The following is a 14,566-nucleotide window of genomic DNA, read 5'->3' as shown; positions in this document are numbered from 1 at the left end:
TCTCGCTCTGTCAAATAAATAAATAAAATCTTAAAAAAAAAAAGAAAAGAAAAGTAGTTCAATATTAGAAAATCTGTTAATAAAATACATCACCTCAGAAGGTTAAAGTAGAAAAATTGTAGCAGTCCAACAATATTATTATTAAAAGAAAAAATATTTTAAAATAATGTAACTCAAAACAACCACTTAATGAAATTCAATAAAGTTTGAGATATAATAAGGATTTCCTCATTATGAATATAGTCATTCTTTGGAAAGCATTATAATATGTGTCCTAAAACAATTATAATTTTGGAAAGGAGAAGGCAGAATTATTGCTTATAGGCAAGAAAATATCCATTAAAATGCAAGGAGTATCAATTAAAAAATAAATAAAATTTATAGAGTGACTAGGAAGTAAACCAATATACAATAACTTGAATCTGGTTTTCTTATATAAAAAATACAAGATATAAAGATCTTAGAGTGGCAGCAAAAAACATATATATGATATTTATAATATATATAAAATTAGAATCAGCAATTAGAAAAAAAAATGCACATCTGACTTATTAGAGTGGCCTTATCTGAAAGCCATACTGAATTAGGAAGTTCTAGGCAAGAAAATTTGTATTACAGGTCCTGTGCTTGTTTTGCATTAAATGAACCTATTTATTTCTTAACAAATTATTTACCAATGATCTTGGCTAGCAGTGTAATCTATTTTTTGGTGGTGGTACTCCAAACAGCATTGTGCTTGAGGTTTGTATCTTTTCTTTTCTTTTCTTTTCTTTTGTTTTTGTTTAATGAGAGAGGTGAAGGTTTTGTGTTTCCACATGTTTAGTTCAGGTCCTACCTGTCTGTGTCTGTGGTACATTGGCAATAAACAGGTTTTAGAATTTTGATGAACCAAAGTGTACAAGGTCTGTCCATTGTAAAATTACAATGTTACAAAGTGCACAAGGTCTGTCCATTTGGTTAGGCAAAAACAATTTGCAGTGAGATTCATTTTACATAAGATCTCACACTACAACGGAGAGAATCTGCTGCAGTGGTTTCTTACAGAAAGACTATTTTTACTCCAAAATCAAGTGGAGCACTGCAAGTGAGGAAATAAAAGAGCTGGTAAAAGAAGAAGATAATAATGCAGATATACCTTCTAATTTTGATCAAGAGTTATCATAGGCTCAGAGTAGATAAAATCTGAAAAACAGGGTAGAACAATTAACCTAAAGTAAGTCCTGAGACAGAGAGCTGACTTCATTGTCCTATCCCTTGCTGATTAAGCTAGTCATAAGAGACTACATGTTATATGATTCCATTTGTGTGAAATCTGCACAATTGGCAAATTTATCAAAATGAGAAAATAGATTAGTGGTTGCCTAAGTCTAGGAGAGAGGACACAGTGATGGTTGGCAATGACAGTGAATAAGTGAATAATGTTTCCTTTGAGGATGATAAAGTACTGATTTTAAGTTATGATGATGGTTGCATAAATATATATTATAACCACTGAACCCATTTAAACAGGGGAACTTTATGTATGTAAATTATTTCTTAATAAATCTGTGAAAATTATAATGTTACTAATCTGGAAAATTTGAAAGAATATAATAGGCTAGCATTATGGAAAACATTAACAGGGAAGACTCACATGAAAATGCATTAAAGATGAAAATTTTTAAATATAGTTTAGTGAATGTCACAATAATAGATAAATAAATGACAAACAAAGCCTGAATTAAATTTTAATTTATATTTAATATAAAAATGATCACTGGATATTTAAAAAGCAATTCAAAATGACCAAAATGAATTTTTATTATTCAGAACGAAAAATGTAAAAAAATTTAATTATAAACTGTATTTTTTTAATTTTTTATAAACATATAATATATTTTTATCCTCAGGGATACAGGTCTGTGAATCGCCAGGTTTACATACTTCACAGCACTCACCATAGCACATACCCTCCCCAATGTCCATAATCCCACCCCCTATCTCGAGAACCACCGCCCTCAGCAACCCTCGGTTTGCTTTGTGAGATTAAGAGTCACTTATGGTTTGTCTCCCCCTCAATCCCATCTTATTTCATTTATTCTTCTCCTACCCACTTAAGCCCCCATGTTGCATCACCACTTCCTCATATCAGGGAGATCATATGATAGTTGTCTTTCTCTGCTTGACTTATTTCCCTAAGCATGATATACTCTAGTTCCATCCATGTTGTCGCAAATGGCAAGATTTCATTTCTTTTGATGGCTGCATAGTATTCCATTGTGTATATATACCACCTCTTCTTTATCCATTCATCTGTTGATGGACATCAGGTTCTTTCCATAGTTTGGCTATTGTGGACATTGCTGCTATAAACATTTGGGTGCACGTGCCCCTTCGGATCACTACGTTTGTATCTTTAGGGTAAATACCCAGTAGTGCAATTGCTGGGTCATAGGGTAGTTCTATTTTCAACATTTTGAGGAACCTCCATGCTGTTTTCCTGACAGGTTGCACCAGCTTGCATTCCCACCAACAGTGTAGAGAATTCCCCTTTCTCCGCATCCTCTCCAGCATCTGTCATTTCCTGACTTGTTGATTTTAGCCATTCTGACTGGTGTGAGGTGATATCTCATTGTGGTTTTGATTTGTATTTCCCTGATGCCGAGTGATATGGAGCACTTTTTCATGTGTCTGTTGGCCATCTGGATGTCTTCTTTGCAGAAATGTCTGTTCATGTCTTCTGCCCATTTCTTGATTGGTTTATTTGTTCTTTGGGTGTTGAGTTTTCTAAGTTCTTTATAGATTCTGGACACTAGTCCTTTATCTGATACGTAATTTGCAAATATCTTCTCCCATTCTGTCAGTTGTCTTTTGTTGATTTTGTTACTATTTCCTTTGCTGTGCAAAAGCTTTTGATCTTGATGAAATCCCAATCGTTCATTTTTGCCCTTGCTTCCCTTGCCTTTTGCGTTGTTCCTAGGAAGATGTTGCTGCGGCAGAGGTCGAAGAGGTTGCTGCCTGTGTTCTCCTCAAGGATTTTGATGGATTCCTTTCTCACATTGAGGTCCTTCATCCATTTTGAGTCTATTTTTTGTGTGTGGTGTACGGAAATGGTCCCATTTTATTTTTCTGCATGTGGCTGTCCAGTTTTACCAACACCATTTATTGAAGAGGCTGTCTTTTTTCCATTGTACATTCTTTCCTGCTTTGTCGAAGATTAGTTGACCATAGAGTTGAGGGTCTATTTCTGGGCTCTCTATTCTGTTCCATTGATCTATGTGTCTGTTTTTGTGCCAGTACCATGCTGTCTTGATGATGACAGCTTTGTAATAGAGCTTGAAGTCCGGAATTGTGATGCCACCAACGTTGGCTTTCTTTTTCAATATCCCTTTGGCTATTCGAGGTCTTTTCTGGTTCCATATAAATTTTAGCATTATTTGTTCCATTTCTTTGAAAAAGATGGATGGTACTTTGATAGGAATTGCATTAAATGTGTAGATTGCTTTAGGTAGCATAGACATTTTCACAATATTTATTCTTCCAATCCAGGAGCATGGAACATCTTCCATTTCTTTGTGTCTTCCTCAATTTCTTTCATGAGTACTTTATAGTTTTCTAAGTATAGATTTTGTGCCTCTTTCGTTAGGTTTATTCCTAGGGTGCAATTGTAAATAGGATTGACTCCTTAATTTCTCTTTCTTCTGTCTTGCTGTTGGTGTAGAGAAATGCAACTGATTTCTGTGCATTGATTTTATATCCTGACACTTTACTGAATTCCTTTACAAGTTCTAGCAGTTTTGGAGTGGAGTCTTTTGGGTTTTCCACATATAGTATCATATCATCTGCGAAGAGTGATAATTTGACTTCTTCTTTGCTGATTTGGATGCCTTTAATTTCCTTTTGTTGTCTGATTGCTGAGACTAGGACCGCTAGTACTATGTTGAATAGCAGTGGTGATAATGGACATCCCTCCGTGTTCCTGACCTTAGCGGAAAAGCTTTCAGTTTTTCTCCATTGAGAATGATATTTGCGGTGGGTTTTTCATAGATGGCTTTGATAATATTGAGGTATGTGCCCTCTATCCCTATACTTTGAAGAGTTTTGATCAGGAAGGGATGCTGTACTTTGTCAAATGCTTTTTCAGCATTTATTGAGAGTATCATATGGTTCTTGTTCTTTCTTTTATTGATGTGTTGTATCACATTGACTGATTTGCGGATGTTGAACCAACCTTGCAGTCCTGGAATAAATCCCACTTGGTCGTGGTGAATAATTCTTTTAATGTACTCTTGAACCCTATTGGCTAGTATTTTGTTGAGTATTTTCGCATCTGTGTTCATCAAGGATATTGGTCTATAGCTCTCTTTTTTGGTGGGATCCTTGTCTGGTTTTGGGATCAAGGTGATGCTGGCCTCATAAAATGAGTTTGGAAGTTTTCCTTCCATTTCTATTTTTTGGAACAGTTTCAGGAGAATAGGAATTAGTTCTTCTTTAAATGTTTGGTAGAATTCACCCGGGAAGATGTCTGGCCCTGGGCTTTTGTTTGTTTGGAGATTTTTAATGACTGTTTCAATCTCCTTACTGGTTATGGGTCTGTTCAGGCTTTCTATTTCTTCCTGGTTCAGTTGTGGTAGTTTATATGTTTCTAGGAATGCATCCATTTCTTCCAGATTGTCAAATTTGTTGGCGTAGAGTTGCTCATAGTATGTTCTTTTAATAGTTTGTATTTATTTGGTGTTAGTTGTGATCTCTTCTCTTTCATTCATGATTTTATTTATTTGGGTCCTTTCTCTTTTCTCTTTGCTAAGTCTGGCCAGGGGATTATCAATCTTATTAATTTTTTCAAAGAACAAGCTCATAGTTTCATTGATTTGTTCTATTGTTTTTTGGGTTTCTGTTTCATTGATTTCTCTTTATGATTTCTGATCTTTATGATTTCTCTTCTCTTGCTGGGCTTAGGGTTTCTTTCTTGTTCTTTCTCCTGCTCCTTTAGGTGTAGGGTTAGGTTGTGTACTTGAGACCTTTCTTGTTTCTTGAGAAAGGCTTGTACTGCTATATATTTTCCTCTCAGGACTGCCTTTGTTGTGTCCCACAGATTTTGAACTGTTGTGTTTTCATTATCATTTGTTTCCATGATTTTTTTCAATTCTACTTTAAATTCCCGGTTGACCCATTCATTCTTTAGAAGGATTCTGTTTAGTCTCCATTTATTTCGGTTCTTTCCAAACTTCCTCTTGTGGTTGAATTTTAGCTTCAGAGCATTGTGGTCTGAAAATATGCAGGGAATGATCCCAATCTTTTGATACCGGTTGAGTCCTGATTTAGGACCGAGGATGTGATCTATTCTGGAGAATTTTCCCTGTGCACTAGAGAAGAATGTGTATTCTGTTGCTTTGGGATGAAATGTTTTGAATATATCTGTGATGTCCATCTGGTCCAGTGTGTCATTTAAGGCCTTTATTTCCTTGCTGATCTTTTGCTTGGATGATCTGTCCATTTCAGTGAGGGGAGTGTTAAAGTCCCGTACTATTATTGTATTATTGTTGATGTGTTTCTTTGATTTTGTTATTAATTGGTTTATATAGTTGGCTGCTCCCACGTTGGGGGCATAGATATTTAAAATTGTTAGATCTTCTTGTTGGACAGACCCTTTGAGTATGATATAGTGTCCTTCCTCATCTCTTATTATAGTCTTTGGCTTACAATCTAATTGATCTGATATAAGGATTGCCACTCCTGCTTTCTTCTTATGTCCATTAGCATGGTAAATTCTTTTTCACCCCCTCACTTTAAATCTGGAGGTATCTTTGGGCTTAAAATCAGTTTCTTGGAGGCAACATATAGATGGATTTTGTTTTTTTATCCATTCTGATACCCTTTGTCTTTTGACAGGGGCATTTAGCCCATTAACATTCAGGGTAACTATTGAGAGATATGAATTTAGTGCCATTGTATTGCCTGTAAGGTGACTGTTACTGTATATTGTCTCTGTTCCTTTCTGATCTACCACGTGTAGGCTCTTTCTTTGCTTAGAGGACCCCTTTCAATATTTCCTGTAGAGTTGGTTTGGTATTTGCAAATTCTTTCAGTTTTTGTTTTTTCTGGAAGCTTTTAATCTCTTCTTCAATTTTCAATGATAGCCTAGCTGGATATAGTATTCTTGGCTGTATGTTTTTCTTGTTTAGTGTTCTGAAAATATCATGCCAGCTCTTTCTGGCCTGCCAGGTCTCTGTGGATAAGTCAGCTGCCAATCTAATATTTTTACCATTGTATGTTACAGACTTCTTTTCCCGGGCTGCTTTCAGGATTTTCTCTTTGTCACTGAGACTTGTAAATTTTACTATGAGGTGACGGGGTGTGGGCCTATTCTTATTGATTTTGAGGGGCGTTCTCTGAACCTCCTGAATTTTGATGCTCATTCCCTTTGCCATATTGGGGAAATTCTCCCCAGTAATTCTCTCCAGTATACCTTCTGCTCCCCTCTCTCTTTCTTCTTCTTCTGGAATCCCAATTATGCTAATGTTGTTTTGTTTTATGGTGTCACCTATTTCTCGAATTATCCCCTTGTGGTCCAGTAGCTGTTTGTCCCTCTTTTGCTCAGCTTCTTTATTCTCTGTCATTTGGTCTTCTATATCACTAATTCTTTCTTCTGCCTCATTTATCCTAGCAGTGAGAGCCTCCATTTTTGATTGCACCTCATGGATAGCTTTTTGGATTTCAACTTGGTTAGATTTTAGTTCTTTTATTTCTCCAGAAAGGCTTTTATATCTCCTGAGATGGTTTCTCTAATATCTTCCATGCCTTTTTCGAGCCTGGCTAGAACCTTGAGAATTGTCATTCTGAACTCTAGATCTAACATATTACCAATGTCTGCATTGATTAGGTCCCTAGCCTTCGGTACTGCCTCTTGTTCTTTTTTTTTTTTTTTTTTTTTTTTTTTTTGTGGTGAATTTTTCTGCCTTGTCATTTTGTCCACATAAGAGTATATGAAGGAGCCAGTAAAATACTAAAAGGGTGGCAACAAGCCCAGGAAAATATGCTTTAACCAAATCAGAAGAGATCCCAAATCTTGAGTGGGGAGAAAGGGGATAAATAGAGGTTCAAAAAGAAAGAAAGAAAGAAAGAAAAAAAGAAAAGAATTAAAAAAAGAAAACGAATAAAGAAAAGTATAAAAAAGAAAACAATATATAGTAGATAAACTCGTTAAAAAAATGTTAAAAAAGAGGGTAAAAGTTAAAAAAAATTAGCAGAAGAAGAAAAAAAAAAAGAAAAAGAAAAGAATTAAATAACTGCAAGACTAAAAAATCACAGGGAGAAGGCCATGAGTTCCGTGCTTTGCTTTTTCCTCCTCTGGAGTTTTGCTGCTCTCCTTGGTATTGAAACTGCACTCCTTGGTAGGTGAACTTGGTCTTGGCTGGATTTCTTGTTGATCTTCTGGGGGAGGGGCCTGGTGTAGTGAATCTCAAGTGTTTTTGCTCCAGGTGGCATTGCACCGCCCTTACTAGGGGCTGGGCTGAGTAATCCGCTAGGGTTTGCTTTCAGGAGCTTTTGTTCCCTGAGCGCTTTCTGTAGAGTTCTGGAGGATGGGAATACAAATGGCGACCTCCTGGTCTGCAGCCCGGAGGAGCTGAGAGCCGGGGGACCCACTCCTCAGTGCGCCCTCGGAGAACAGCGCCCAGTAACTCCCGTCTGCCTGACCTCCGGCTGAGCTCTGAGCTCACTGAGCCTGCGACCGTTTCAAGGTAACCCCGAGCTGTGAGCTCACTGATGGCTCTGTCTCTGTAGCTGGCTTTCCCGTTCTAGTAGCCGCAAGCTCTGCGACACTCAGACACCCCCGATCCTTCTGTGACCCTGCGGGACCTGAGGCCACGCTGACCCCGTGTTGGCTTTGCCCCAGTTTAGCCTCTGGAGCGATGACCCTCAGTGGAACAGACTTTTAAAAGTCCTGATTTTGTGCTCCGTTGCTCCGCCGCTTGCCGGGAGCCGGCCCCTCCCCCTGGGGTTTATCTTCCCGTCGCTTTGGATTCACTTCTCCACCAGTCCTACCTTTCAGAAAGTGATTGTTTTTCTGTTTCTAGAATTGCCTTTCTTCTTCTCTTCGATCTGCCGATGCATTTGCAGGTGTTTGCAATCTTTAGATAAGCTATCTAGCTGATCTCCTGCTAGCTGAAGTAGTCTCAGCCTGCTACTTCTCTGCCATCTTGACTCCTCCCCTAAACTGTATTTTTTTTTTTTAAGAATTTATTTTATTCATTTGACAGAGAGAGATCACAAGTAGGCAGAGAGGCAGAGAGAGAGAGGAGGAAGCAGGCTCCCCGCTGAGCAGAGAGCCTGATGCGGGACTCGATTCCAGGACCCTGAGATCATGACCTGAGCTGAAGGCAGCGGCTTAACCCACGGAGCCACCCAGGCGCCCCCTAAACTGTATTTTTAATTAAAGAATTTTTTTGGTATAGTTGACGTACTTTATGCTACGTTCACCAGAAGTGTAACTACCATCTGTCCGATTACATCACTATTATAGTGTCATTGGCTGTATTTCTTATTATGTGTTCTTTATTACTGTGATGTATTCATTCCATAACTGGAAACCTGTACCTCCTTCTTCTCTTCACACATTTTGCCCAACTCTCTGCTCCCCTCCCTCTGGCAACCACCAGTTTGCTCTCTGTACATATAGGTCTGATTCTGCTTTTTGTTTATTTACTCACTTTTTTGATTCCACTTATGAGTGGAATCATATTGTATTTGTTTTCCTCAGTGTAATAACCTCTGGTCTATCTATGTTGCCTCAAATGGCACAATATCATCCTTTTTATGACTGTGTAGTATTCCTGTGTGTGTGTATATATAATCAATTTTTACATGTATCATAACACATCTTTCTTATCCATTTGTCTGCTGATAGGTACTTAGGTTTTTTTCTATTCTTTGCTATTGTAAGTAATGTTGCAATAAACATAGGGGTCCATGTATCTTTTAGAATTAGTGTTTTCATTTTCTCTGGGTAAATACCTAAAGAACAAATTTACAGAACAAATTTTTCATCTTAATGAGATCCAGTTTATTCATTCTTCTTTTTTATGGATCATAGTTTTGGGTTTAAGTTGAAGAACTCTGCCTAATCTTAGATCACAAAACTTTCTTATTTTTTCTAAAAGTTTTATAGTTTTATATTTCACATTTAATTCTGATTTATTTTAAGACTTTATATAAAGTGTGAGAGATAGTTGAAGTTAATTTATTTTTACCTATGTATGTCTAATTACTCCAACACCAATTGTTGAAAAGCCTATCCTGCCTCCACTGAATTGTTTTTACATTTTTATCATAAAGCAGTTGGGTGTATTGATGTGGAGTTATTTCTGGATTCTCTATTCTGTTCCATTGTTTATGTGTCTGTACTGCCAATACACATTATTTTGAGAGCTATTTACTAGATCCCAATATCAAGTACTAATTCTTCCTATTTTAATATTTTTAAAGATTATTTTAGCTGTTTTAAGGCTTGTCTTTTTCTATATTAATTTTAGAAAATCTTATCCATATCTACAATAAAACTTGCGGGGATTTTGATGGGAACTGCATCAAACCTAGAGCTTAATTTGGCGAGATTTGATGCCTTTACTGTGTTGGGACTCCAATCCATGGATGTAGTATGCATATGTCTCTTCATTTGTTTAACTATTCTTTGATTTCTTTCCTTAGCATTTTTAAAGTTTCAGCATACAGATTCTGGACATGTTTTGTTAAGGTTATATCTAAATAGTCTCTGGAATGATTTTAAGTGGTATTGTGGTCTAAATTTCAATTTCCACATGTTCATTGTTAGTATATAGGAATGTGATTTATTTTGTTGGTGATTTGTCTTGTACCTAAGACCTTATTCAACTCATCTTTTAGTTCTGGGATTTACTGTTATTATTATTATTATTAGTGGTGGTAGTAGTAGTAGTAGTAGTAGTCGTCTGTTTGGAATTTTATCCATAGACAGCCATATCATTTGCAAATAGGAGAAAACAGTGCAATCTGGGGCTAGTCAGCACTCCACTATCTCCCATCCCTGGTGTCAGTGGGTTCTGGTGGGGGCTGAGTATCCACTCCTACCTAGCATCATGAGGTGTAATGAAGTAGGACAATATGGAGTAGCTGACATTTTACTTCCCGTGTGCCCTAGTCATTAGTAAAGCCCAGTGACCTGAGTTCTACTCCTATTCAGTGGCAGAATTGGGACTAGTTGCTACTGTTCAGACAACCCACTGCTTTCTGTGGGGCCCACTATGTAGCTGAGCTTCTGTCCTTACCTCACAGCAGCAAAGGATGTGACTCAGGCTCATTCATCCTTTCCCTCCTCTTAAAGCAGAGGGTTGCACCAGGGATATTACCCTCCTCAGAGGCAGTAAAGCACTGGAAATGCCTTATTTATTTTTGTAGGAAGGTATCAATGGCCAGAGGAGGAGGTGTACTTCTCTCCAGTTGTCTGCAGTTGAGTCAGTGCCCCATTTCTGTCCAGGTGGTGTTAGAAGTTGAATGTGTACACACACATACATCTTATGCTGCACAGCAGCAGAGGGTACTTGCCTGCTAAAAAGAAGATTTAGTGGGTCTCATAATATTTTATCCAAAATATCTGGGATACATTAAAAAAAATCACTAATTATATAAAGAACTTGGAGTAAATGGCCAGAAAGTAAATCTTTAGTATTATACAAAGAAAAAGAATATTTAAAGCTTACCCTTTTTTCTTATCAGATTTTGTAAAATTTTAGAAAACCCACAAGGTAAGTTTATGGTGTGTAGAAAACAACCCCCAAATTTCAGTGAATTACAGTGATATCTATTTCATGTTTACATTGTCTTTTGACTGATCTTGGTTCCACTTGACTGTTCTTATAGATAATAGGTTTTTATGTAGGTACTTTTAAACTAATTACTAATTAACTCTATTATCTTATAAAGCATTTTAAAAATCAATTCCTTGGGGTGACTGGGTGGCTCAATTGGTTGAGCTTCTGACTCCTGATCTCAGATCAAGTCCTGATCTCACAGTTGTGGTATCAAGTCCTGCACTGGGCTCTGCACTCAGTGAGGAGTCAGCTTGAGAGTCTCTCTCCCACTCCCTCTGCCCCCCCCCCCACTCATGTGTGCTCTCTCTCTCTCTCTCTGAAATGGATAAATAAATTTAAAAATGAATAAATAAATAAAATACATTCTGTATCATCTCCAAGAGTTTTCTTTACAGACTTCTCAGCAGTTCTTAAAACCCATTTCAAACTTTTGGGAATTCATCAAGACAAAAAGCTTCTGTATAGCAAACAAAACAGTCAACAAAACAAAGAACTAACCCATGGAATGGGTGAAGATATTCTCAAATGACACTACAAACGAAAGGCTGATACCCAAGATCTATAAAGAACTTCTTAAACTCAACACGCAAAAAACAGATAATCCTGTCAGAAAATGGTCAGAAGACATGAACAGACATTTCTCCAATGAGAAGACATATAAATGGCTAGCAGACACAAGAAAAAAAATTATTATTATTAGCTATCAGGGAAATTCAAATCAAAACCACATTGATATACCACCTTACACCAGTTAGAATGGCAAAGATTAACAAGGCAAGAAATAACAAACGTTGGAGAGGATGTAGAGAAAGGGGAACCCTCTCATACTGTTGATCAGAATGCAAGTTGGTATAGCCACTTTGAAAAACAGTGTGGAGATTCCTCCAAAACTAAAAATATTTTAAAAAATAGAGCTATTTTTAATATTAAAAATAGAGCTACCCTATGACCCTGCATTTGCCCTACTGGGTATTTACCCCAAAGATACAGATGTGGCAAAAAGAATGGCCATATGTTCATAGCAGCAATGACCACTATAGCCAAACTGTGGAAAGAGCTGATATGCCCTTCAACAGCCAAATGGATAAAGATAATGTGGTTCATATATACAATGGACTATTACTCAGCCATCAGAAAGGATGAATACCCAACTTTTGCATCAACATGGATGGGACTGAAGGAGATTATGCTGAGTGAAATAAGTCAAGCATAGAAAGTCAATTATCATATGGTTTCACTTACTTGAGAACACAATGAATAACATGGAGAACATTAAGAGAAGGAAAGAAAAAGTGAATTGGGAGAAATTGGAGGGGGAGATGAAGCATGAGAGACTGTGGACTCTGAGAAACAAACTGAAGGTTTTAGAGGGGAGGGGGGTGGAGGATGGGTGACCCTGGTGGTGGGTATTAAGGAGGGCATGTACTGCATGGAGCACTGGATGTTGTACATAAATAATGAATCTTGGAGCACTGCATCAAAAACTAGTGTTATATTTTATGGTGACTAACATAACACAATTAAAAAAAAACCCATTTCAGAATTCTGGTAACAAAATCAAAAATCAAAAATAAAAAAAAAAAAAAGAATTCTGGTAACATTTTAATTTTCCTTAAAGGAGACAAGAAATTCTATTTTTTTTTTTTTTTGTAAAACTTAAAAATGAAATAAAGCATTTGGGGATGACATTTTAGGCATAGGGAATAGCATATGTATAGAAACAGCATATGTAAATTATAAATATTAATATCTATGGCAGCAGTTTTCATAGTTTGGTTCCTGGATCATCAGCATTGTCTGGGATCTCATTAAAAATTCCATTCTTGGTTTCTTTTATAGAAATGACCAATCGTTCTGGTTTGCCTGGGGATGTCCTGGTATTAGCACCGAAAATCCTGCATCCTGGGAAATCCCTTTCTAGAGAGGAAACTGGAACAGTTAGTCACCTTAGGCTGCTTATCCCCAGTCTACTACATTAGAAACTCTTTGTGGTGCCCAGCAGTCTGTGTTTTTATAATCTCTCTGGCAGTTCTGATGCATGGTAAAGTTGGAAGATCACTCATCTAGGGAACTATGAGGAGTTTGGCATGGTGCCATAATGGGAATATGTAGTAAGGAATGAAATTAAAAAGTAAGCTGAATGGGGCACCTGGGTGGCTCAGTTGGTTAAGTGTTTGCCTTTGCCTCAGGTCATGATCCCAGGGTCCTTGCTCAACAGGGAGTTTGTTTCTCCCTCTCCTCCCTCTCCCCCTCCTCTCATGCTCTCTCTTTCACTCTCTATCTCAAATAAATAAAAATTAAAAAAAAAAAAGTAAGCAGAGGCCAAGCAATGAAGAACCTTGTATGCTTTGTTAAAGAGTTTCATCCTATAGCTAATAAGTATTAACTCATAAACTCAAGGATTTTTAATTAGAGGAGTATAGATTTTGTGCTGGCTCTTTGTATAGATGAAACTACTATGTCTGGTTAAATATTCCATTTTATATATATATATATATATATATATATATATATATATATATATATACATACACATATATAATATATATAATATATTTTATATGTAAATAAAATTAAACTATATTTTAACCAACTTTATTTGAAAATATAAAATCAAAATATAAAATGTATAATCTTCAGGTATACTAGCTCAATCTGTGTGCTTCAGGAGTTTCTGAGTGTTCATTTTCTAGCTTATCAAAATATATACTTGCTTCAAATTTGACCTTCGATCAACTTTATGTATGTTTTGGAAAGAGGAGTATTGCTAACCCATTAGATATATATTTTTTGGAAGATGTTAGGTCTAGGAATGTAAATGCAGTTTGTGAAATTAAGAGAAATTGCAGAATTGTTCTTTTATCACATTCTTGGAAAATCATATTGAAGTAGATATCATAAAACATGAAACCTTGAAACATGTCGTGCTTTTGGTACATGTGTAAGAAAAAATTTTAAATGCTTCTTATAGTTCACTTCTCATATTCTTCTTTATTTGAAGTATTAAACCTTTATGATGCCCAAAGCTTTTATGTATATTTGGAAGCTAAGACCTCTTTTTAAAACTTCAAGTAACACCTGGACCATGCATATTCACACCACATTATTATTTCTTTAATTTGTGTTTAGGAAATGGCTGGTTTCTTGATGATGTTGTAATCAAGGATCCGGTAACAAATCGTGAATATACCTTCTTCTGTCACAGGTTTGTAGGTGTGCTTTTACATTGAAAAATAATCATTTCATATTAGTTCCAAGTTACTGTATTTTGGAGACATGGGTAGCTTATTCAATTACTCCTAGTCACTGATGCTTTGTTGGGTAACTTTTGAAGGTTAACTTTAGGGGCTTCTGCTTCTGTTTAGAAAGATATACATTATGTTCATCATCATTTCTGATGATATAAGTTTAAATCTCCCTTGGTAAATTCAGGTAGGTTTAATCACATTTTAAAAAATCTTTAAAATAAATAATAAAATAAAATAAAATAAAATAAAACTTTAAGATAAAGTTCCAAAATAAATGTTGCATGTGGTTTTTATATGATGAAAACATTACTGACTCACTGTCATTGGGTTATTCTTCCAATAGTGGTGATAGATTTCCTCTTTCTTTCATGACTTGCCTGTCTCTTTCCCATGGAACCAATAATAGCCATTTACGAAATAACTGACAATAGTTTGAACTGTAGTTAATGGCTAAAAGAAGGATAACATAACTGGCCCAGTGGATATAAGATC

At 36.3% G+C, this 14,566-nt stretch overlaps 1 protein-coding gene across 14 annotated transcripts in view; it reads left to right on the top strand.

Moving 5' to 3' along the window:
* RP1 (RP1 axonemal microtubule associated) overlaps nucleotides 1-14,566 on the top strand; it is a 357,833-nt gene that overhangs the window by 157,721 nt on the left and 185,546 nt on the right. For 13 of the 14 annotated variants that reach the window (XR_014308427.1, XR_014308428.1, XR_014308429.1 and 10 more), the window contains one exon: nucleotides 13,956-14,031. Coding sequence is in view for 11 of the 14 variants with exons in the window: in XM_082719229.1 (XP_082575355.1) it covers nucleotides 13,956-14,031 (76 nt within the window). In the remaining 3 variants the exon portion in view is untranslated. Of the gene's footprint in view, nucleotides 1-12,665; nucleotides 12,759-13,955; nucleotides 14,032-14,566 lie in introns of those variants that run through there. The other variant, XM_082719227.1, reaches the window with a different exon arrangement.

Source organism: Mustela nivalis (assembly GCF_964662115.1).
Source record: "Mustela nivalis genome assembly, chromosome: 2".
NCBI classification, from domain to species: Eukaryota; Metazoa; Chordata; class Mammalia; order Carnivora; family Mustelidae; genus Mustela; species Mustela nivalis.
This window is presented reverse-complemented; position numbering and strand designations above follow the sequence as displayed.